Below are 26,568 nucleotides of genomic sequence, written 5' to 3'. Positions count from 1 at the left end.
ACCAGCCACTTGAAGTGGAAGGTAACTGCGATACCCTTTGCGACCGCACATGCGGTCGCAAATGGTATTGCATTCCACTCCGAATCGCAAATAGGAAGGGAACACCCCTTCCTATTTGCGATTCTGAAATGCATATTGCGAGTCGGTACCGACTCGCAATATGCATTTCTGCATAGCAAAGAGGCATTTGCACCTCGCAAACGGTGATTTTCGCCGTTTGCGACGTGCAAATCCTTTGCTACATCTGGCCCTTAGTACCCAAAGCCACAGCTACCCAGGGTTTAGTTAAGGTTTTGCAAATGAGCCTGATTTGACCCAAGATGGGTTTGTGAGTTTATTACACAGTGAAATTGCACAACCACACAATATAATAAACCACTTTCCCCACAGGCACTGCAGGACTTAAGCCTAAAATGCCTGGTAACATTTGTATGAGTGATGCTCAGCATGTCACTGGAAGGAGGGCACCTGCATGCCTTAGACAACCTTAAGACAGGACTGAGATTTTGTCAGCGCTTTTGCAATATGTCTGATGGCTGGTGCAGGCATGTCTATGAGCATGCCACCAAAAGGATGGGACCTGGATACCTTAAACCCATTAAGACAGGGTTGGGACTTTGTCAATTCTAGGCAATATGTCTGATGGCTGGTGCAGGCACTTCTGCGAGTTTGCACCAGCTGTCAGATGGATTCATTGCTCCAGGTTGCTACTTGACCCTCTAAGTTTCTATTTAGTTTATTAGAATAATAGTAAATAATTGAGTAATAATTAGGTCTGGGCTCAATTTTAATTACGCTGGCTTTCATAATTGTGAAAATTTTGCATTATGCTTGCTTTGAGAAATGCCAGATATTCCACCATTATGCCATGCCAAGTAGATAAGCTGCCATTTGAAGCAAAATGATAGTGTGGGTGCAAAGGAACACTGCGAACAACCAGGTCACAAGAGCTTGTTGTTAGTGGCAGCATGTTTAATTGTGCCATTTTTTAGTGCAGGGTGTGTCCTCACACCAATCATTGATGCAACAACCCATTTTGACTACAATATAGCGCTAAATGATGGATTCACTTTCCGCATGATTATGCATAATTGTGTGTAGTTTTGCACCATATCTCCAAATTTCACCTAATTACACAGTCAAATTCCACAAATGTCACATTTCTTACTATTACTCATTATTGCTATAACTTGAAATAAGAGGCAGGCAACAGGGACGGTGGAGTACCACCAACCATTGAGGCAAGCTGCCACTTTGCTGTACTAAGTTGATACATCTGGCACAGTGCAAAAACCTGGCCAGGTGCACCATAGGTGCTGCACAAGCATGCAACTGTCATGCGATTGAGGTGTAGAATACCCCCTGACACATGTTTTTTGAGAAATTGTAGTTTAAAGTTACAGATGCTGATTTCCACATCAGCTTGTGAAATAAAATGAGTCTGCTTGCAAGGAACCAGAAAAAAATGTTAGTTGGAGGTGGTGTGTCGTTGAGCTTAGTAATCAATGTTGTTTTATGATTTATTAGGCAGTAGCCATTGCCATTTAACATTATTTTCAGTGAACACAACCTAAACATTGTGTTTCAATATTGAACTATGATGATACATTACACCTGCTGTTCTTCGCTGCCGTTTTGGGCTGGTTCTATCAGTACAGATAGGTCATACATGCATAGCATGCATACTTTGAAACCATCAGTCTCTAGGAACTACTTTCCTGTGGAGATTGAGACTGAGAGCTGACGTGCTATGATTAAAAGGGAAAATGCATCTGTTAAGTCCAAGGAGATGGAGTTATATGTAAGGAGGCACAAACTAGTCAGCAGGCTTCTTCCATAAGTTGTCCATTCTTAGACCACCTGAATGCACCATCTTTTTTTAATACGAGCAGCACGATACAGGGTGATTGTATTTTGGAGAAATGTCAGGGCAAATCCTCTGCAACATCGATCTCCATCTTTGTAGGAGAACTTCCTTTTCTGTATGGTCACCGAGGATTTCCCACCTTTTTCTGGACCCTATTTGTGCTGGCTTTAGGACACTGTGCACTTTACACTTGCTAAACAGTTGTAAAGCGCCCGTGCTTTCCCTCTAAATCATGTGCTGCACATTGGAAGTCCCTATTGACCCTATTAAACTTCGCTGTAATATATTGAGCAACAAGCAGAAGAAGGAAAAATACTCTACGATCTCCGCTGACTGTTTGGAGGAATAGAGGATAATTTCCACATTTCGCTTGTGTTGTAATCGGCCGTACGGGCAGTGAAACTTTTATACTTTTTGGTCCCAGTCCAACACGGAGGAGAACAGCCGTTTCGGATAAAAAGGGCTTCTGTGGTCGTGGTTGGCACATACAGCTTTGGTATGAGACCAGCAGTCCGGAGATGGAGGGCTGCCACAGAATCTTACTTGTGCTCGCTGTTTCTGCGCTGACCACGGCTTCTACCCTTCCCAAAGATTCCTGGCGAGTTCAGTATGCTGTTGACTTTTACAATAATGCATCAGTCGCGGACTATGTTTTTAAACTTGTAGAGTTCGACCTCGATTATGGCTTGGTAAGTGAGGTATTCTGGTAACATTAGCTGCAAAAGAGATCATGAATATTTTGGAATTGAAGGGAATTAATTGAAGTTTAGTGAATGAGTGAACATGCTTTATGATTATACTTAATTCACTAGTGAGTGAACACTCTCTAGTGGCTCCTTGGTTCTATAAAGCCAACAGGAGTGGATGTGAACTGTGTAAGGGATTATAAGAGCGAAGTATGTACACCCATTTCATTCTCTTGTCAATCAGCTCAAATCTATGCATGTCATCAGGCTATTGAGCAGAAACTAGACTACTGTGAAAATTGAATTACACTTATGAAATGCGCACATTCTGCATGACATAAAATTATTGAGATTCACAATATGTTGCGCCATATTTTGCTCATTGGAAACTGGTTTCAGCAAAAAATATCTCATTGAGACACAGGTTCTCTTCGAACTAGTCACCTGCCAGGAGCTCATATGACTTTTTAAATGAGATAGGTCCTTCTGTGAAATTTTCACACGAGTTACTGACAAGCCACCGTCACTCCCTTAGAGTAATTTGCATACTTTTCACAGAAATTTGCAGAGAAAAACATGTGTAATTTTACTCAACCATAATGTTACCCAGAGCTGTAATGCCTCACATAATATTTTATTTTATTTTACTTATTTTTTTATCATTCTAATTGTATATTATTATGATGGAATCCTCGCTTTATTTGTGAACTTACGGGTTGCCATTGTTCTTCATTGTTTTACCCTCAGAATGACTCTACAAGACCCCCGCAGCTACGGTTCACATTGAAGGAGACTGAATGCCTGAAGTCAGAGAACAAACATGTAGAAGAATGTGACATCAGAGAGGGAGGGGTAAGTAAAACCGTAAATGCATTTGTCAATAGGCTGTGGCACAATAAAGTCAGTCCAATTGGTTGTGTCAATGCTTTTCTCTTAAGAGTGATTTTCATGTGTGCATACACCACACTTGAACAAAACAGTGATTGTCACTTACTCCCAATGGCCAGAAAGAACTTTCTCTGTACGTCAAGACCACACCCGAGGGACTGATGTCATGTTTGTCTTGGAGCATCACTGTGGCACCCGCTATAGCCAACGTTCATTATAGTCTGTAAGTTAGGGTCACAGAGTACTGGCATTCGACTAAATAGGGAGAGGACCTGTATTTGCAGCAGCAACTTAAGAGTAGGTAAAAAGGATGTGGAAGGAAATGTCTCTGGTGAGTAAGTTAGAGAAGTCAATCCTTTTTTCCCATTTGGGAAAAAGGAGAAACAATTCAATAAGAGAATATACAAATAAATATTACTTTATATCTTGTCATGTCATGTTATGTTATTTTAATATTTGTTACACTATTATACAATGAGCATACACCCACAAAGAGTTCTTGGGGCTTATCAATAAACCTTTCTGGGATTGCTTGGCATGTAACAGATTTTTCCCATAGACAGAAAACTTTGCATAAATAATAGATGAGAAATGACCAAGGCCCATACATATACTTTTTGTGCGCCACATTTGCGTCATTTTTTTACGCAAAAGCAGCGCAAACTTACAAAATACAATTGTATTTTGTAAGTTTACGCCGCTTTAGCGTAAACAAATGACGCAAATGCGCAGCTAAAAAAGTATAAATATGGGCCCAAGTCTTTAGCTGGTTACTAATGTCGAGATAACTCACTGTGAGATAGGAAGGTAGGGTTAGATTCTCCTATATATTGAAATCAAAACAAAAAGGCACGTCGGTACACCTGCTTTCCCAGTCAGTTTCAAACTAACAAAACCACTGAAGTTCACCAGTAATATTTATCTCATATAATTATAATTCATGCCTTGAAGTAACTACAACTTGTACTCTTGACATTTTCACCTAACTATAACGTCCCTTTAACCTTTGTTTTTTTTCAGAGAATGTCTAATGTGTGTTTATGTAAAGTAAGATATTACAATTCCTAAATATAACATCAGTTTAACCTTAGATTGTTTCAGTGAATATATACACACTCAGGGCCATATTTATACTTTTCGACGCAAAACTGCGCTAATGCAGTTTTGCGTCAAAAGATTTAGCGCCGTCTAACGCCATTCTGAAGCGCCATGCGGGCGCCGTATTTATTGAATGGCGTTAGCCGGCGTTAGCCGACCGGCGCTGCCTGGTGTGCGTGAAAAAAAACGACGTACACCAGGCAGCGCCGGCGTAGGGGAAAATGGCGTTTGGGCGTCCAAAAATGGGGCAAGTCAGGCTGAGGCAAAAAAATCGCCTTAACCCGATTTGCGCCATTTTTTTACGACGCCCAACCCCCATTAACATGACCCCTGTCTTAGCAAAGACAGGAGTCATGCCCCCTTGCCCAATGGACATGCCCAGGGGACTTATGTCCCCTGGGCATGGCCATTGGGCATAGTGGCATGTAGGGGGGCACAATTCAGGCCCCCCTATGCCACCCCAAAAAAAAAAAAAAAAAAACTTACCTGAACTTACCTTAATGTCCCTGGGGTGGGTCCCTCCATCCTTGGGTGTCCTCCGGGGGTGGGCAAGGGTGGCAGGGGGTGTCCCTGGGGGCAGGGGAGGGCACCTCTGGGCACCTTCTGAGCCCACAGGTCCCTTAATGCCTGCCCTGACCCAGGCGTTAAAATCCGGCGCAAATGCGGGTTTTTTTGCCTCGCCCACTCCCGGGCGTCATTTTTGCCCGGGAGTATAAATACCACGCACATGCCTGGGAGTCATTTTTTAAGATGGGAACGCCTACCTTGCATCTCATTAACGCAAGGAAGGTGTTCGCACAAAAAAATGACGCTAACTCCATGAACTTTGGCGCTAGACGCATCTAACGCCAAAGTATAAATATGGAGTTAGTTTTGCGTCGAATTTGCGTCGAAAAAAACGACGCAAATTCGGCGCAAACGGAGTATAAATATGCCCCTCAGTTTTAAACAGATCCACCCATAAAGAGGAAGGGTAAAACTAAAAGGGATTAGAAAAAATAGCCTTTTGTGTTTTAACTCCATAAATAAAACCACAAATTTATAACTTGTTACAATGTTTCAGTAATCTTCTACATTAGGTTGCGGCTCATATTCAGAGACGATGGTTAGCAATTTCGAGGCAATTTTCAGTTTCACTCCAGTGTATGCAAAGCATATCATCACTAGTTCAAACAAATGAAATTGTGAATGGTTCCTACAAGGAGTCTGGGAAAACTCCTTTATGTACAATGGGCTTATCTTTTATTCCTTGTTCATGTAACCTAGCAGTTAGATAATTGGTATTGTCATGTCAGTCCAAAATCATTGGCCAAGCCAACAGGTTTGTGCTATTTTCAAATAATGTGTTTAATGATAAACATACAGATACCTAAAGAAATGCAGATAATGCACTTAAAGGCATTTGTACGCATAAACAAATGCAGGTATATACACAGATACATGAGACAAACAGGCAGCTACCTCCAAGGCACACAGATCAACAGGCACTGTCCTTAAACAGCTGAGTCCTCCTTCATGGTATAATCTACCTTGCTATGGCAGACCTGCCTCTGAGTGAGTAGGTATGTAAGCATGTGGAGGTGTATGTCTTGGTGTGGAAGGTGAATGATGTCCACATGGTGGAGGGAGTTGAATGTGTAGCAAGGTAAATGGCAAATTATATTGTGAGCTGTGATATTGGTTCAAAAACTGAGATATATCTTAAAAGACTTGTGAGTGAATGGTGTGAGCAATTGGTTTAGTTGTGGAATTGGTGGTGATGTGAGTATTTGGGTGAATGGTGTTGAGTTGGGTGCGAGTGGCTGTGGCTAAATAGAGGCTCTGGTGAGAGAGTGAGTAGCGATTATGTGATTGATGCTGCAGGTTGCAGATAAGTTGTCAGTGACTAAGAGTAAGATAATTACTAACTGGCATGACTGTGTGAATAGTGAATATATAAATGTTGATGTAGTGATGTGTATAAGAATGAGATTGAATAGTTTCAGGGTAGTGAGCGAGCAAAAGATTTAAGTGGATGTGTGAGTGCTAGATTGTGGTGAACAGCACCATTAAAAGATGATATAGGATGAGTTGTATAAGAGGCCCAAACACAGAAATATAGAAACACAAAATATGCAGACTCAGACAGTGATGAGGACATGCTCCTTATGTCATTATGACAGTTACAACAATCAGTAGCTGTAATGTTGGCTTATCAGCAATGTGAATAGCTAGTAGCTGGGGAGGCATGTTGGCCTTCTCTAGGCATACATAGTATAACCTCTTCTTACACAGTGAAAGATGTCTCTTGTCAGCCCTAAAAAGCATACTTAAATTAAGACAGAATTATTAAGCTATAATTAGCAATAGAAGCTCTATGTTTTGCTTTGCAGAGACAAACCATGCATACAAGTTGGTCTTCTTTTGATGGCTTAGTTAAACATCATATTGCCTATAAAATAAAAATTCAACAGAAGAGAAGACAATTCCTTACAGAGAGAAGAGTATAAGGAAGGTGTCAATAGTTTCACTGCAGCACAGCTGCTCCTTCTGAGGACCAGGTCCAACCAAGGAGGTAGACCACTGTGTGTTGTGGACCATGGGGGTATCTCCAGAAACAGTCTTCCATGCATCTTGGTGTTCTCACTGCCATATGCACAGTAAAGAGGAAAAGTACAGTAATTAATCACAGTCATGTAAGATCGTCAACGCGATCAGATGGGAGTGTATAATCTTTTGCCTCTTTATGGGAATGGATAGTATAAGTTCTTGCGAAACAGGCACAACTGTATCTTTCTTCACCGAAAACTCTATTTCTTGAGTCAGAAATATGCACAGTTCAGGATGTTACATTTTTTAGAAAAACATTAAGGGGCATATTTATGAGAGGCCTGCACCACCAGAGGGTCACTTTAGCGATGCAGCAGCAGCAGTGCAAACCTCTCAACCATATCTATGAGGCCAGCAAGGCCACTTTGCATGGTTTTGAATGGCTTCATAGATATGGAGTAAGGCAAGGCAGTGCAAGTCGCTGCGTTGCCTTACTCTGTGCCAGGGAGGTGTTCCATGGGTTCGGTGGGTTTCCCAACACACAGTACCCATGGATTTTGATGCTGCCCAAGATTTACAAATCACGTAGACCTGGGGAAGTGCGAAAAAAGGTGAGGCATAACAAAAATAAATATTTTATTGCTCCTAGTTTGTTACTCTTTATGTGTTCTGCAGCACACATAAAAAGGGGAACATGCCCCTTGGAATTGTTTTTGTGCAGGAAGGTGCCCGTTCCTGCACAAAAACAAACCTGCATGCAACAGAGGTACCATGGTGCAAGGGTGCCTGCATTGGTGCTAGGCTGCCAAAACACATCAGCGTAGTGGGAAAGGACAGGAATGCACCGTATTTCATAAATAAGGTGCATTCCTGCTCTTTCATTTTGGTGGAGGGGAGCACAGCAAGATGACTTGCTGCGCTGCCCTCAGCCAAGCCCCCATAGGTTTGGCCCTAAAGTCACCACAAGACTAGTAGTTAAAACTGTGTTAAATGTGCCCTTATATCAGGTTTAAACCAAAACTTGTAGACAGTGAGTCTGTCAGTAAAAATGACCTGACACCTGAATCTGTAAGTTTATCTTTGTGGACTGTGCTTCAATAGTTCTTTGTAATGCACATTGACACTACAGTATGTCACTCCTCACACCCATGAGTATGCTTTCTGTAGCTATGGCAGTATGAGACATAGCTCATAATGCGCGTGTATGCATGGCGGTGCACACACGGGCTTATCTTCTGATGCAGCCAGATAGTTTTGCAGTGCGGATATATATGAGTCACGAATCAAAACGTACAGTTATGGCAAAAATGACCAAAAACTGTATACAATGAACGGTTCTCCCCCTTTCTCTAAAACGACGACGCAATACCCTTAGATCTCTTTTTTTCCTGTCCTAGATGTAAATAAAGGGAAGACTGCAAACTGCTGAAATGCTGTTTTATAAAAGAAATGCATGTGCCTGCTGGCAGGATGGCTTAGCAAGGTGCATGCTCACCGCTGGCGTATGCTACCAGCTACAGCTCACAAGGTCAAATCTGCACGGCCATCTCAGCATTTCTTTCATCTAGAGAGGTTGCTGAACTGAGTATCGTTATAATGAACAGTGCCCTCTGTTTCCGCGCTTAGAAACAGCAGATGTGTCCGATGATGTACTCTAAAACACACAAGATGTTTTAGTTCAAAAATTTCTGACCACTTTGTTTTTGTCAGGTCAAATATTACCATTGTGAATACATATATTCTGCACATTATTAATACTGATTCATAGTTTTTTTTTCAGAATTGATAGTTTTTCTGTCCTTTTCCTAAATTGTATTGCAGGGTTTTAGGACATGCCTAATAATTCACCAGCCCAGTTCACAATGGTGCGATATTATAGCTTCCCTGGACGTGTCATTTCTTTGGTTCCTTGATAAAGTTTCTTTGATTTACCATTTTCCAAAACCCCAGTCTGCCTGAAAATATTAACAAAATGTAAAAGTCTAATTCCTTTCATCTTCCTCTGCTTGGGGAGATGTGACCACCCCGATAGATCCCAGACATCAGTGCAGGAGAGTAACGCAAAATTACAAACCCAGGGGCCTCGCCCTGCAGAATGTGATTAGGGGCCCCTTAGTCTCCCCTTCTCACAGATATTCTTTGGCCTTCGCCTGAATGTGCCCTCCCTAAGGGTTAGCGCCCACTGAAGGATTGACACCCATCCTAAACTGCAGGGGCCTACCATACGCCCCTGCGTCAGATGTAAGCTGGATTACTCTCCCAATTTGATGGAGGCCCTCCATTACTTGTGGGCCTTGCCAAGTTCACAATTTCACCTCTCACAGACATCATTCATGCTGATGTCCAACTCTTCACAGACGCCATGAAACTAGACTGTATTCTGCTACTTTAACGAAATCTGAGCGGGCTTTGTCTGGAAATAAATATTAAATTCAAAGTAGCCTGCTTTACACACACATCTCTCACTACTATTCCACGAAAAAAATCAAACTGCACAGCAAGGGTGCTCAAACTAACAGGGGGACAAAGCTCATGTACTTCTGAATTTGCCCAAAGGCAGAATAGCGAAACTCTAAATTACGTCTTCACTGGCATATTTCCTGAATGGGAGAATCTAGAGTCTAGGAGAACATCAAACTAAGGCCCATATTTATGAAAAATGCTGCACTACTGCACTAACGCAGCTGTGCATCATCTTTCTTAACGCAAGCTAACACCATTCCTTAATGTCATCCATGCACCATATTTATGCAATGACGCACAATAGCGCTAATGAACGGCTAGCGTTACAAAAAAAGAGGAAAGCCGGGGTGGATGGCGTTAGGAGGAATGGCGCTAGTGGGTCAGAAATGATGTTAGGCTGGTTAGCGGCAAAAATTCTTCCGCTAATCAGCCTAGTGACATTTTCTGACACACAAGCAGCCAAAAAATTACTCCTGTCTAAGTTTAGACAGGATTCATGCCCACCACCCCAGTGGCCACCACAGGGGACCAGTGTCCCCTGGCCAAGCCCAAAATACCCAGTGCCAGGCAGAGGGCCCCATCTAAGGGGCCCCTAATTGCACAACACACACACACACACAAACACTTACCTGGGATGGGCTCCCTTCTCCTGTAGTGTCCCTGTGGTGGGGGTGGTGGTGTTGCTGGGGGTTGGGGTGGGTATCTTTGTGCCCATTCCATGGTGTTCCACCATGGAAATGGCCCTGCCTGCACTCTATTGCCTGGTCTGACCCAGGCGTTAAATAATGATGCTAAGAGTCTTAGCACCATTATTCAGGTCCGCCTCCTCCTTGCGCATCGTTTCTGCGCTGGGAGGTAAATATGACTCAAGGAGGTTAGCATCGTGTTTAGGACAGGAACGCCTACCTTGCTGCTCATTGAAGCAAGGTGGGTTCGAACATCCTAAACATGGCGCTAACTCCAATATTTTGACGTTAGAGGGGTTGAGCATCAAAATATAAATATGGAGTTAGGTTAGCGCTGTTTTAGTGCCAAAATGAATGGCGTAAAAGTGATGCTAACCATCCATGAATGTGGGCCTCAATGTGTTACCATTCAGAAGAGTCTTGGAGACTATACGTTTAAACAAATTGGTGTTCTTTTTTAAAGCCAATGCTCCTGCTAATTTATGTGTTTAGTTGTTGCCATTAGTGTTTGTACATCTCTCCTTTGCCTAACCACAAATATATACAAATAACATGATAGATTGTTCTTTCCATTCTCTCTCACATCCATGCAATTTACCCATGCACCCACAAACATGAATTTGTAAATCCAACTTAACCCTCTTTCACCTCACATTTTCATTCAGTCTTCCATCCATACAGAAGCATTGAGTCATTTATCTATGCACCTACTCATATACATGCATCCATCTGTCCACATATGCTATAGTGCATCCCTACATTCCCACATCCTTGCATTTATGTATCCATCTACCCACTCTGATGCATTGATCTATTTAGCTGTTCATGTACTCATCCCTCCTCCAATCCATGAATTGTTCAGTAAACCGCCACTTGGACGGACATCCATTGATTCGTCCACTCACACACTCAGTGCTCCGTCTATCATTCAATGAATGCACCACTGTATGTGGGATTTATTTGTGCTTCGGTACTTTTGTCACAGTGCTTATTCACTAACAGAAAGAGCACATTTTCTCGAAAGGCATTATTTAAACCTAGTATTCTGGTGAAATTGTTATCCAGTGTCAGAGAAGGAAGCACGCTGTTTCCTGACTTTGACTATTTATTTTCTTCATTCCATGCCCACCCAAGGGGAGACTTAATGAGGTTAATATTGTTATTGCCATAAGTCTGTGAAAATTGTGAAACCATGTGGGCTAATTCCAACATTTAGGATGCTTAATCCAGCTTCTGATGCTCACCATTTAAAGCCCTACATCTGGTTTAGTGAAAGGTATCTCCTGCCCCCTCCACCACTTATTCCATATCACACTTTTTGGCCTACACAATTGTCATGTCCTGTTGTTTAGTAGAACTATCCTTTCTTCCCATGCAGACTACTAAAGCATGCTCATTGGGCTTCCTTGTGGAAATGGAAAGAAACACCATCATGGTAAACTGTGACAGCTCTAATCACAAGGTAGGACTCCTCTTCATTGTTTTGGATCAAAGGTACTTTGTGAATTTCCAATAAATTGCTTCATTTTGCATTTTATTTAGACATTCCATGTAAGGTGAAATCTGTTCTTTATATATGACAGATACAGTTATAGCTATTTTGTGTGAGTTCTTGTTTTGCAGAATTGTGCCTCCCTAAGATTGTAAAGTTTATCATCTAAGAGGTTTACTTTTTTATAATAATCCACATACTTCTCCAAGGGCATCAGAGTGCTTTACATGAGCACAAGATTTCACTTCATATTTTATACGTATCGGGAGATTAAGCGATTTGCACGGAATCACAATATGTTAATCTGATGATGGGACTCATATCTGGTTCAACAGGTCCAAAGTTAGCCATTATGATGTTAGGCCACATCATTTCCCCCAAATGGTAAACTAATATAAATGAACAGAAGCCCTGTGGTGATCTCGGTAAATGATGTTTGTGTAACTAATTAAGGAGAACAAGAGCATAAACCACTGTGATTGGCCATAAGTGAGGGTATTTTATAATGTATTGGCTTATAAAATGTTGGGAAATGTCCAAATCATCCAATTATTCTTTCTGATACTAAAGCAAGTGCTGACATTATGCAGCTTGTTCCCATCTCTTTCATGTAATGCAACAGGGAAAGTCAAAGGCTACAGCTCTAAGCATTGCTCCATAGTATTCCTCTGAAAGTGACCCTTAAAAGACTAGACACTAGATGCAAAAGAATATAACTAACCATCTTTTCTATTTATTTAGTTATGTAACAGTAGCAATATGACAAATTAAAATTGTGTACACAAAATATTAAAATACAAAAACCAAATGGACATCATTTCTTCAGAGGGGTGCAGAAAGTTCCACTTGTATGCCACCATATCCAAATGAATCCAGATCATTACTGTGCAGAAGTCATTATGGTAAGAATTTCAAAGGCTCTCCTTATGGAAGGGCCTGAGTATGATCTTGGCGGTCTTACAGCCATCCCTCCATGAGGGCAGTGCCATGCACTCCGTTGAGCCGATGGTCTCTCGCCCGCCATATTTAGATGTCACCGCTGGCCCAGTGCCAGTGTTTCTGATGGCGAGGGACCGGCGCAGGAAGTGTTCAGCAGTTTAAGAAACGTTTTTCATATGTGTTGATGCAGGTATGTACATTTTGACTAATTAAGTGCAAAATGTACACATATGCATGACACGTGAAAAAATACCTTGTACAAGTACTTTTCCATTGCTGGAGTCCGGACCATATGTGCCCAGTTGTGCCAATGAGAGAAAAGTGCAAAATGTACTTACCTGGATTTCGGTCCCCATGGGGTCGCTTTCCTCGGGGTTAAGTTGGTGCTGTGAAGGGGGGCCCTGGATGAAGGGGTCCACATTGAGACTGAATGAAAAAGAAGGAAATGGGTGAGCTTGCACTCCATTTTTTTAATTCTACCATCTCAAAGCAGGCAGACTCCCTGCCACAGTCGGCTCGACAGAAAGGCACTTCAGAATCTGGACGTCGGGAACCTTGTCTGTACCAGTCTCTGAATGCTGCTTTTCCCCATGCCACTGTTGAGTTGGTTGGTGAATGGCTCATGGAGTCAGCGGGACTCTGACAGTCTCTCATTCAGCAACCTGCCAACATTGTGATATGGGGCGGATCACCAACTAGAAGGGCAGGGAATCCAACACTGTTTTGATGGGGGAACCATTTCCACCAAGATCATGATCAGACATTGTTAGACCTGGTAGCTTTTGGTGTGTCTCCTCTGTCTTTTTTCCTTCTGATCTCCTGTTTTTATGGTATACTGGACTCTGTTTTTGCAGGTTTATTGTCTCTGTGCACTTTACCACTGGTAATTAGTGCTAAAGTGCAAGAGGTCCCTATATAAAATGTACTGTTAATTAATTTATCCATGATTGGCATATTTGATTTACTGGTAAGTCCTTAGTAAAGTGCACTAGAGGGGCCTGTAAATCGAATGCTCCTAGTGGGCCTGAAGCTCTGATTGTGCACCCACATGAGTAACCCTGTCAACATGTTTCAGACCTGCCACAGAAGTGTCTGTGTGTGCAGTTTTTAACTGCCAATTCGACCTGGCAAGTCTACCCACTTGCCAGGCCTGAACTTTCCCTTTTTGTACATGTAGGGCACCCCTAAGGTAGGCCCTAGGTAGTCCCAGGAGTAGGGTGCAGTGTTTGTTTAAGGTGGGACATGTACTGATGTGTTTTACATGTCCTAACAGTGAAATACTGCCAAATTCGGTGTTCACTGTTGCAAGGCCTTTCTCTCTCATAGGTTAACATGGGGGCTGCCTTTAAATATCTTGAAAGTACAGTTTCCCTTTGAGAGCAGATGAAATGTGGAGTTTGGGGTCTCTGAACTCACAATTTAAAAATACATCTGTTGGTAAAGTTGTTTTTTAGATTGTCAGTTTGAAAATGCCACTTTTAGAAAGTGGGCATTTTCTTGCTTAACCATTCTGTGCCTCTGCCTGCTTGTGTATTCTACGTTGGGGTCAGACTAACAGTCAGGTTGTTTGTGAATCTCCACTAGACAGTGAGACAAAGAGCTGGGGTGTAGCCTGCATATCCTGATGGGCCATCTGGGCCAGAGTGGAGGGAGGAGAGGTCCCTTACAACTAAAAGGGCTGTGCCTGCCCTCACACAATGCAGTCAGTGACCCCCTGGTGTGTGTCTGGGGCCAGGCCTGGGCAAGGCAGGATCTTGTCAACAACAGAGACTTTCATTTGAAGTGTGCCTACTTCAAGGGCAGAAAGGGGTATAAATAGTTGACCCAAAACCCCAGACTTTTAAAATCTATCTTCGATCAAGAGAAACCTCTGCCAAGGAGAAGAGCTGAAGGAGGAGTACTGGCCCTTTGCTATGTTGCTTTGCTGGGTTGGCCTGCAGTTGCTGCTTCTGCCTTAAATGAGAGCAAAGGGTCTACTTTGCTGTGTATTTGGCTTGAGAGAGTTCTCCAAGGGCTTGCAGTAGACCTTGCCTCCTGTTGGAAGTATCAGGAACACCAAAGACTTCAGTTTCATCTGCCTACAGCAATGGAAACTGTGAGCTGTGTGCTGTTCAGTAAGAAAAACCACTGCAATGCTGCCAACGACGCCACTGGCCTGCACCGTGTCCTGCTGACTCCACACAGAGCTGCACTGCCCGCTTCACACCGCAACCCTGGTCTCATTGACGCTGCCATCTGACGCCACCTCCAAGTCGATGCTTGCACCGTGACCTGTGGGCCCCGCAATCGGGCATCACCTTGCCAACACCGCAGCCTGGGCATCCCTGACAACGACGCTCCTGATGACACTGGCGCTGCTGCCTGCACCGTAGCTTGTGGACACTGCTTGTGAGGTACACAAAGCACAGGCATGTCCAGCACCGCAGCCCCAGCCCACTGATGCCAGTATCATTGACTCCAGTGTCGTCAACAGACGTCCCTGTCTGCACCATGACCCCTGGACTCCGCATGGAGCCCTTTCCATCCCGCACCGCTGACTTGGGCCTACCGATGACAGTGCTTCAGCAACGATGACTTCGCTGCCTGCACCGTGACCTGGTGGTACCACATCTCGCACCGCCCCGCTTCACACCGCAGCCCTGGTCTCACCATCGCCGCTGGATGCCATCACCAAGCCTCTGCCTGCCCCATGACCTGTGGGCACTACACGTTGCATTGTCCTGCTTCACACCACAGCCCGAACACCATCCACACCAGCAATCCTGACTTCATCAGCCCGAGCTCAATCTTCAACGCGTGTGACTTCAAGGGCCCGACGGCCCTCACACCGACCTCTGGAACTGATGCCTGCAATGCCAGTGATGTCACTTTCTGGATCTCATTACGAGGATCACGACGCCTTACAGTTCCAAGGTACTGTTTGAGAGACTTACCGACACCGTGGCTGGCAGGCGACGCCACGGCTGGCCTGAACTGTTGGTTTTGTTGATCACCATGCCGTGATAGCCCCAGGTGGAGCTATCAACTTCAAGGAACTTTCTTTTTAAGTAATGTTTGCAGAATTCATATATTTATTATTGTATGCTGGATTACTATCATATTTGGTTGTTTTACACAGATAAATATTGTCTATTTTTCTAAAACTGGTGTTGTGTTCTTTTGTAGTGTTTTTACTGTATTACTGTGTGTTTTGTGCAAATGCTTCACATATTGCTTCAGAGATAAGCCTGACTGCTCAAGCCAAGCTACCAAGGGGGTGAGCAGGGGTGATCTGAGCTGGGTATCTCCCTTATCCTGGCTACAGTGAGGGTCCTTACTTGAAAAGGTGAAAACCGACTGCCAACTAGAGACCCCATTTCTAACAGGCATTAAGACTACTTCTGACCGGTGATCACCTAGACACTCACAAAGCAAACCTAGACTTCCAATTCGGTAGCTTGTCTGAGAATTGGATTTCTATGCAGCAGGTCACAGTGAATTGTAGCCATTTAAAATGATTCAACACTACTGACAAGGATATAAGTACATAGAAATTGTAAAGTCTGTCTTTGAATAATGAAGAATGCCATTCTTCATTAAAATAATTTCCCCAGAATAAAAGAAGTTAAAGTTCGAATGTAGGAAGCAAAGGATGTATTAAAAACAAAATCAAAGTTTCAAAAGGTGCTTTTAGTGAATGGAACAAGCTGAATCCAGCTGTGCAGTAAACAGTCATTGAGCAAAGATGGGACAAGTCTTTTGTTGGTTGCTATGGACAGGGAAAAAAAAATATTACACCTTTACCCTAAATAGGGAGGGCGGTGTAATGTTTTTCCTCCAATGGCCCCTGCTGTGCCGAGCCATTGAGGAAACGATCCATTAATCCAAAACTTGAGGATCAACCATTGATAAATGGAATGAGCAGACCGAGGGATTGGCGGATAGCATACTCTGTCAAATTTGGACAGAGCATCCTGTCTGACAACCTCTATATCATGCTCTAAATGTCTTGGTTTGATTTCCAAGCCTTGACATCATTGGGTATTATCTATATTTTCGCCATGGAGATGTATGTATAATATAGAAATCTGAGAAAACCAGGGGGGAAATTTATATTGAATGCACTCAACGGAGATACCAAAAAACTGTTATTTTGCATTGTGTGAAAGCAAGATAACGAGCATAACAGAACCATATTTAAGATATGACAATGTTTTTATCTCTCCCTATCCCTGGCGTACTTTAGGTTGTCTTGCACAACACATATACCCTTGAACCATAGTGCTAGGGTATCTGCGTGATGTCTAGTACAGGTTTTGTACTGAAGAATTCTATGCTTTGACATAGTTGAATACGTTTCTAACTTGTATGTGTTTTTTACAATACAGCACACATGCAAAATTAAAAAATGTTTTGAGAAAAGACAACTTTTCTCTAAAAGTTTGCTTGCCTCAAGGAGGTGTAAAATTTTTGGCCAAATCCCTGTCTACCATTTGTAAGTGATTAGGAATCTGCAGCTCAAGAAACGTCTTGGCTTTACTGTGGTGGCCGAGAAAAAGGGGGGGGTCCCAAAACGCTTTTTCTTCATGTATTTTCCATAAGGATTTTGAACAGGAATAGTGCCCAAACCACTATATGGAATTACACCACATTTGGCAGAAAGGTAGCTTTTGGTACAGAAAATTTGCTTTTTGTAAATCAGTTCAGTAGTTTTTGAGATAATAAAGAAAAAACTAATATGTATGTATACGGACCCAAAGGCTCCGCCAACCCTCCTTATTTCGTGCTGAGATTTGATTGCCTACCAACCCTTCAACAAGGAAGTGTTGGCAGCCATGTTGGGACTCAGCTTCAGCTGAGTCCAAGAAAAAAAGATGAAAAAAAGAAAAGGGCCAGGGTAGGGACACCCTGTCTCCTTAGCTGTGGTGCTGGGGTCCCAGAGGGACCTCACCTCAAGAGCAAAAAGCATTTCTTAAAAGTTTTTGGAAGGAGCTGCAGCGGACCAGTCCCAGCTGGGCATTGCTATTTTCAATGCAGGAGGTCTTCCTGGCCCCCCACAGCCCCAAGGACTGCCACCTCCCCAAGGCTTCACAGAGGGAGAATGCATGGAAGCTGCCCATCACCTCCCCAGGGCGGATTATGAAATTAAATGCTGTGGCGCTGCTCAGTGCCCCATTGCCCAGGGGAATACCACATCCCCAGGGCTAAATTTAAATAACATGGGGGGTCCATTTTGGACCCCCTGCCCTGCGGATCATCACCTCCCCGGGGCATTTAAAGTTGGAGGTGGGATGCGTGGCCCCCATCGAGGAGCCAATAATGCCCCTGGGGACCACCACCCCACAGTGCCAGCTCCTGCTATATCCTGGGGTGCCTACCCCTAGGACATAGCTGTTTGCCTTGACTTGGCAGGTGCTTTGAAAGCCCCCACCAAGCTAGAGCAAATACCCTGGTTCCAGCAAGTGAGAGCTGTCAAACAGCTCTCACTTGCTGGAAGCAGAGGTTTCCTTTTTTTTTCCGGCCTGTGGAAATGCAGGCAGGGAAACAGAGGAAACATTGCTCTCACAGGGAGGGAGCTGCATGGTTGGCAGCTCCATCTCTAAGTCAGCAGTGCTAGCTCATGTAGGAGGCAAGGAGCCAGCTGGGACCGCTGGGTCGTTCAAACGCCTCCACGGTCCCCAACATTGTGACTGAGGGATGGGGTCTACGGGGCTGCGTGACACCTTCCCCCCCAAAAAAAAGTCAATATTTAGGCCATCCCCCAGTCACATTGTATGTTCTGTGTAATTTTCGATTTTCATTTCCTAGAAAAATCATGAGAGCATAAGTAATATATCCTGCAGTTTCCCACACCCCCAAGATATTTCCCCAGCTAAAACCTAGTGAAACTTCTGGATGATAATTGTTCAAAAAATTGGAAATTACTGTGGAAACGTATCCGGTAGTCACAATTACTGAAGTATTCTCCAGATACGAAATTCGGCGATATTCGCACACCCTACATATACCAATTCATGTTTTATGGGCAATTTGGAGATGCCGAAATATTGATACATATTTCCCGCCATTTCCCTAACGGAGGCCTAAGTGTAGCAACACTGTCCCAATGGCCGCACATGGAATACACGTAGAAATCCTCATGCACCATTTAGCAAACAAATATTCAGCAATTCAAATACTAATTGGTTTAATGGGTGGTCAACTTAATGGAATGAGGCCTGTGTCTTAATGGGCGGAGGAATAATCGTAGTAGTGCCAGCTTCCATCAGTGGATCTGAGTAAACAGCAGAGAATGACCCCTGAGGAACATGGATCAATGGAAAAATATCACACAGGAGCACAAATCCTAAAAAGTTCATCTTTCAAGCATAATGTACCGAGCAATAACCCGTGCGAGAATGGCACAATTAACCTAAATACAAGGTCTCTTTTTATTACAGCAGATGAATAAAACAACACAAAGCATTTTCGCCATTTTTGCACGAGCACAACGCGTGCTAGAAAAATTCGAATGACACAGAATAAATCATTTTTACCACTGCTGTTCCTGCAGCACATGCACCAAACCACAAGGCCATGCCTTGGCCTAATGACTACAGTGTATTGCAACTAAGAGACAGCTCAGTCAACTAGCCTACCTTGTTAGCACTCAACTACATTATGTCACTATTGAAACTAAGGTTCCATTTATATATTCATATGTTATAGGTGGTCCAACCTTCGTAGGAATTCTAGACTATTATGAGATAGCTGCTCAGAAATAGGGAATTATAAGACGAAATCTGTGTTTATGCACTGAATTCTAAACACGTTTTGTCAATTCCGGGCAGTTTTGCACCTATACATTTTACCTACTTTAAGCAGGCAAAACGTCTGGCTGAAAAAGAGTATTCCCGGTAATGTAAACCTATTGTGGTCAATAATTCCCATTAACAGCGACATTAGTATCAATAGCAAATAGTACTTGGGCTCTGCGTAGCAAGCTTTTATAATCATCATTTTTAAAACGCTTTATAAAATCTTCAACATGGACAGATCGCCATGTGGAACATTTGTGAACTACCTCCTAAAGCAAAATACAGCATAGTACAAGGATTAAAATGAACAAGTTGTGTATTGCTTCCATTAGAATGCTCTATTTACAAAATCCGGATTTTCACTGCTCTGGCATAAAAGTAAATGCACCACCTTCTCTGGAGACCAGAAGGAAAAAATAGGTTGACATTTGATGGTCCACAGCCTTGACCACCTCCTGCTGCATCTCATGACCACGCAGACATGGACAGGTGGTGGCAGGGTACTATGAGTAGTTCTTTTGGGCAACTAACCTGCATCTCCTATACCTATCGCAGGTCTGAACAGACCAGCAACTAATAGGGAACTGCAAGGCCACAACTCTGTGCTGGCAGTGCTGGAACACTGGGTCCTATCAATAAATCAAAAATATGATGAATCTTTTCTTTTCCTCTCAGTTCCGAGGGAAGAGGAGAACCGCCATCAAATTTGTTCAGAGCAGTAACAGTTTAACTCAGGGAGCCACACATTAAGGGGCAAATTTACAGAAAGTGGATCATCAGTCCAAATGTGCCACTTTTCTTGCATCACCCCTGCCCCACCTAACAACACCACGGTTGTGCCGCATTTAAAATACGGCGCACCATCGCAGTCATTAGGACAATAGCGTCCGAATTTTTGACGCAATTGAGGCGCTTTGCTGCATCGGCATAAAAAATGTTGATGCTAGTGCAGCAAAGTAGAGGGAAGCCCATTGATTAAAATGGGTGCGTCATTTTAATGCCTGGTCTGAGCAGGCATTAAGAATCGAGCAGGGAAATGTTGTACATTTCACTGCACCATTTTTTTGGACCTCCCTGCTTTGGAATGCCCCACTCGCATACATTATGCCTAGCACAGGTATAATGTGGTGCAAGGGTTTACAAAGTTTAACGATGCCTTAGCGTAAAAAACAAAATGGTAGGGTGGCACATGGGGCTTGTAAATATGCCCTTAAAGTTTCAAAGGGCTTTATTACAGACTCAAAGTCAAACTTACATAAATGAGTATCAAAACCATAATATAGATACACACAATCACCAAAGGATAGTTAAAGCATTGTACTATGTTCAATTTCACTAGCATACAAAAGGCAACTATCTCCATAGCGATAATGCAGAAAACCAGAAATAAGGACTGATGTTTAAGTTTTGAAATCAAGTTCTCCTGCCCGACCATTTAATCTGGGTTTTAAGTATTTTAATACTAAAGTATTTCAAAGTACAAAGTCAGCAAACCGAATCTTTGGTAGAAATTTCTGTAAGAGAGGTGCAGTGGCACGAAGCAAGAGAGAATCTTAGTCTAAAGGTATAGCTCAGTAATGTCTGCTCTCTGCTAAGGACAAAGGGAATCTGAATCTTTCCCTGGATAGACCACACTCTTAAGTCCCCGTCCTTTAGAAACATACATCATTTCAAAAGCATCTTCACTAAAAAACAGATCTGTAAATTATTTATAATTGGCAGGTTGATTTCAGAAACCCTCCACGCTGACCTTGCACCCCCGCACATTCCTAGGAACTTCAGAAGACTTACGGCCACCACTCCAAATGACTCCCTTCATGATAATGTCACCTATCACAAATCTTCTCATGCTTTGAGTCCAATGGACTCCTCATTAGTTCAACCTCGGATCCTAGGACCTGCAGTTCATAGAAACACAAGCAAAAACAGCCTCACGTCGAAGGTTAGGCAAGAAAAATAATTGTGGCCTTCTCTCCAGCCAAGCTAAGAAAAACACTAATACACTGCAGTTTAAACAAATTATGTTGCTTATAGATGAAATATGAAATGATTATATAAAATACTTCTAAAACATTATAACATAACACAATTTCAAACGATGATTATTTGCAGCTTACTTGAAACGTTACATCCAACTGTGCACTTTGTTCATATGCATTGCAGTGCACAATTTAAAACATCTCTTCATGTTGTACAGAAATGTGACTACCAAATTGTGACCAACATAAAAGTGACCACCCTTTTACGTTCATGGTTAAGAGGCATAGCGGCACAGCCACTGCGTTCTCATAGCAGTGACTCTCAAACAGCCGATGGTTTCAAAGTGCTGGCACTACACCAACGCATTCTCGCAGGAAACATGGCTTGAGGTGGGAGGGGGAGAAATAGCCAGTGGGTGGTGGCACAGGATGGCAGGATGGCAGTATGGCAGGTATTTCATGGTGTAATGGGACAAGGTGCTCTCAAGGATGGCCATGGAGGGTGAGGCGGTACTAATTGTTTCTTGAAGATTGCACATTGGAGAGCGTGCCCTACTGAGAGTGGAGAGAATGCCAGCAATATGCTATTCATTTTATTGATATTCGGTCAGAGGAAGGCAGAAATTATCAGTAGGTGTTGGGGTGAATGGCAGGGCATAATGTGCTATACTTTTTACAGCACAAACAAGGGATGCTGAGTGAGGTGAACCTTGTTGTGCAAGGCTCCAGCATGAATCACCCACTCCTGCACTTGGGCTGTCCATAACATTATACTAAAGATGGGTGGTAGTTATTAATGTAAAATCCTAGTGGCATCAGAGACAGCTCAAACCTCATTGTGCTTATCTCTTTAATGTAACTTGGAAACTGTCATTTGAAAACCACCCCATTACAGATGACCACCTACCTATAATTGGAAAGACCTTGCCTGCAATAGCAAGAGAGGAAGGCTTGCTTATAGCAGCTTCGACATGTTCTACAGAACATGGATATATGCACTATACCACATTCTCATTTTGGTTACTTTTCTTCCTACAGCACCATGTGCAGTATAACTGTTTACCAGCAATTAAATGAATTACAACCATAATATGAGCCTTAAGTTTTTACTCAAACAGTCTATCAAGCAACTAAAGAAGTATTATATATAATTTTTATATGGGCAGTCTGCAAGAGACTGGCCAAAGAATGATCAAGGTACCTTCCTGGACACTTATCGAAACAAAAAAATATTTTAGCAAGCAATGTCCTTTAGAAAATAGATCTCAAGTTTCTGTAAGACACAAATGCCAAAGCTCATTCACTTTAGAGTTGCCGCACATACAAAATAAATTAAAAAAATGTGCTTCCATTGTTTTATTTGTTAGTGTTTATGTTTTTTTAAATGTCTTCCAGTTCTAGAGAGACTGAAGTGGATTAATTTAATTCAGTATTGATTTTTTTTTTACATATTGGCTTTTTCATGTAGCTCTATTGTTATGTTACTACTTTCTGTCTTGGACCAATGTTTTTGCGTTTTCACTCTGGGTTGAGCGATGCATGTCTGATAGAGAAAAAAAGTGGTTCTTGTAGGACAAAAGAAACACTAGAATGGATAAGGTGTACACAGGAGTGCTCATTTTTGTACTTTGACTGAACTTTTTCTTTTTTTTCAAATTAAAGGGTACTCGTGAGCGAAGGTGGATCTGGCCCTTCAGAAAGAAGAAGAAACCCAAAACTGGTGCACACAGTTCTATAGCATATGGAAAAGGCTCTGGAGGCAAAGGGACAATCTTAGCAAAGTGAACCAAGAGGATTATCGTCATGTTTTCAGATTTCCATGAACGCATTACCTTAGCCTTATAAATTGGTCACTTTGTGAAAGTGTCTTTTGGTGTTCCTGCTCACTGGCTATAGCTTAAGCACCAATCTCCGCATATAACTAAGCTAAATTTCTTCATCTTAGGCCCTCTTTCACAAATGTCCCTCTAACATCCTTCCCCAACCTCCCCCCCCCCCATAAATGCCAATTCCTTGGTCATTGGTAAGTTCTGGGAAGTAGAAATAATTCCTATTACAGATCTTCGGTGAATAACATGCAGGATTTGGTGTTATTACACCAGTTCCTTTTTGTTTTACCCTGGTATTTCCTCTATACATTTCAACTCCTTTCAGTGGCCTAAGGCACTCATTAAAAGTTCAGGGTTAAATTCTGATCTCTCTGCAATGCAGAGTTTTTGCAGGGTTCGGAATTACAAGTTGTATGATAATTAACACACCCTTATAGTTTTCCCATGTTAGATTCCATCAGAATAAATCTGCTGAAATGTATTAAGAAAGGTAAAGCATGCATAGATCTTTGTCTTTAAAATGATTCTGCATGTTGTTTACCACACCTGGTAAATATCTCACACATCTTTCGGAAGCTGAAAGCGGCGAAGTTGGTGATTGCACATACATTTGAAGAGAACTATCATCATGGTCTGGGCAACAACGTCTGCCAACACAGGTTGTAGTGGACTACAACCACATCTTATAAAACAAGCAACATCCCCCAAATGCATATTAAGGTGAGGTGGACATTCATGTTTTATGGGGTTGAGGTTTGGAAGACTTTTCTACACTTTCCATTAAATGTGACACAGACCAAGGCAACACTTGCAGTCTCCCAATTCTAGGCCATGCATTCTCTGGGCAAGACTTCACAGTCAGTCCCCTTCTGTCACAGCATGGTCCATGAGGAGGGAGAACACTTCCTATGCATGTATCAAACTCACAGATATAATCACAATAGATGGAAACTAGCAGACACTGTCTATATCGGAAGAGCTTAGCTTTCATTCACTCTGCCTTCCTGAATTACAATTCTCTTGTCCAGAATATTTTTCTAGAATTTAGCCAAGATCCATGTATCTTTCATTACCACCTCTAATCTCGTCAGTTAGCTTTGTTAAACATTTTTACAAGACAAGCAGAACATGCAATGTCTTGGACTGTTATGAGAACATTCTAATAAAAAGCTGCATATCACCTTAAAAGTTGTCGAATAATTAATTAAAAACATCTTTCTGATCACTACGTAGAGCAATAAAAATCAGATGTCTCATATATTGATAAAAGAACTAGTAAAAACACAACCTTTCAGTTTCATTGTGCAAACTTACTTGGACATATTAATGGCACAGTATCAATAAAGAAAACATACCTTGTCAATCATTACTGATTTCTTCAAAAATCAAACTCTCTTAAATTATTAGGTGCTGTGAAGGACACTGAATGTTTGCCCACCTTCAGTTCTGAAAACCTCTGCTTTATTGGCTCTGCATTGTAATAAAGGGAAACTTTTAGGTTCTTAGAGTGGATCGACCAGCATCAAAATGGCTTTTCGTTAATGACACAACATATATCTGGCCTTCTGGAATTGAAGTGTGTTGGCGGAGATGTTAGCTCACCTCTGGCTTTCTTTAACTGGTGGGTGTCTTTTTGAAGGATGAAGAAAATCAGGCTATTCAAGCTGAACACAAGAACTCGAAGGTAGATTTGAGTAGTCTTGTTTCTAGTGTCCTAGTCCATAACACTTAAAACATAAGGAGTTACCAGGTGAGGCAAACTCTCACCTTATCTGTCCCTGGTTCCGCTCCACTGCCTCCCCTCTCTGTTTGCTCGGTCCACACTGCCAATCTGGGACTCCACCACCCCTCCTTCTGAACGTTTGTGAGAAGGATTCCATTTGTAATGACATAACTTAGAATAAGTAGATTTGTTCTTATTCTCTTGAATCACTATACGCTACAGATAAGTTTTTCGTTTTGACAATCACTCTCAATTGTCCAGCACCTCATGTAATACATCATGCAAAACCTTAAGGAGCACCTACTTCACAAAGTGTATCACTGAAGTAGAAGAGACAACGGGTTTCTTACAATACAAATCTACGACATGCAAAAATACATCATATAAAACCATTCTCGGATCATCCAATAAATGTCAAAACACAACAATATCCTGCGTATAGGGAAGAAAGAAAAGTGGTGTTACAAAAGATCTTTGTACAGGAACGACTTTTACCTCATATTTCCCAACCCATTCTTTCAAAAGAAGCATCTATTGTGCATTTATTGCTGTGCACCGGTCCGCTGAACTCCCTCACAAACATAAACCAAGAGCAGCAGATATTTGGTACACTTCCCACATCTTCATCTAAGTCTTGATACAACTCTTTAAGAAAGACTCTGACAGCCTCAATTTCTGAGAAGACAAAGTACTTCCACTTATGTTTAATCCTGAGTCTTATTTGGTGAGTCACAGCGACCATGAGACATTTCCTTGCACACACCTATCGACTCTCCCCCTTGCAGGCAGCTGAGTGTCAGGAAACAAATCAAGACAGAAGAGAAGACTGTGGTTTCGTAGAATCAGTTTTTTCACAAATTGCTGACTGAAAGATTTTGTCTTTCAAAGAAAGGGAGCTTAAGGATAGCATCACAATCCAAACAGAGGGGCCTACTGCCTCGTTTTTATTTTTCTGGGCCACGGAGAGTCTATAAGCCTGAGTGACCAACTGTGTTTCATCACCACATTGTGGTCCCAGCATGTTCTGAAGAACCTTTTCCAAATCTCCAGCCAGTGATTCCACCAGTATACATTAAGCAACATCCCAAGAAACAAATGTTTCTACTATTCTGTAGCCTGTCAAGAACTTCCATCCTCACACCTAGCTTCAAAATGGAAGGTATTCCAAATTATTTAAAGGTGACAAAGTCATTCACCTTGGAGTATATGTCACTTGTATAGGTTTTCAAGGGTTGGGGCCTGAGCCCCACCTTTGTCAGTATAGATTCCATTGTGCTTACCCATTCTGTAAGCCCCCCTCCCCATTGTGTGCTCCCTTGCCCTCCATTCTATTAATAGGAGTTGTCAGTAGCATACCAAGTGTATCCATGATAGACAGTGTCTAATGAGTGTTGATTAGAAAAACAAAGTTGAACAATTAAACAGACAGTTCTGTTTATTACCAATAGAGCAATTATTTGGCAAAATATTCCATCCAGTATGGTGATACAGTCATACAATTTTATAAAATTATTATTTCGATGACATCTGAAAGAAATATGTCCATAAACCCTGCAAATGTCTTACAATTTTTCTTTGGGGAGACAAACAGTTAAGCATTGCAGCCGATTCAG

General features: G+C 42.3%; 1 protein-coding gene across 1 annotated transcript; it reads left to right on the top strand.

The window, feature by feature from the left end:
• The first annotated feature begins 2,277 nt into the window (after nucleotides 1-2,277).
• Nucleotides 2,278-24,420, top strand: LOC138261692 (15 kDa protein B-like). The gene is made up of 4 exons (XM_069210952.1): nucleotides 2,278-2,556; nucleotides 3,301-3,405; nucleotides 11,596-11,679; nucleotides 23,066-24,420. Exons 1-4 carry the CDS (start codon nucleotides 2,386-2,388, stop codon nucleotides 23,186-23,188), a joined length of 483 nt encoding a protein of 160 aa, XP_069067053.1. The 5' UTR covers nucleotides 2,278-2,385; the 3' UTR covers nucleotides 23,189-24,420.
• The last annotated feature ends 2,148 nt before the right edge of the window (nucleotides 24,421-26,568 follow it).

This window comes from Pleurodeles waltl, chromosome 10 (genome assembly GCF_031143425.1).
Source record: "Pleurodeles waltl isolate 20211129_DDA chromosome 10, aPleWal1.hap1.20221129, whole genome shotgun sequence".
Lineage (NCBI taxonomy): Eukaryota > Metazoa > Chordata > Amphibia > Caudata > Salamandridae > Pleurodeles > Pleurodeles waltl.
This window is presented reverse-complemented; position numbering and strand designations above follow the sequence as displayed.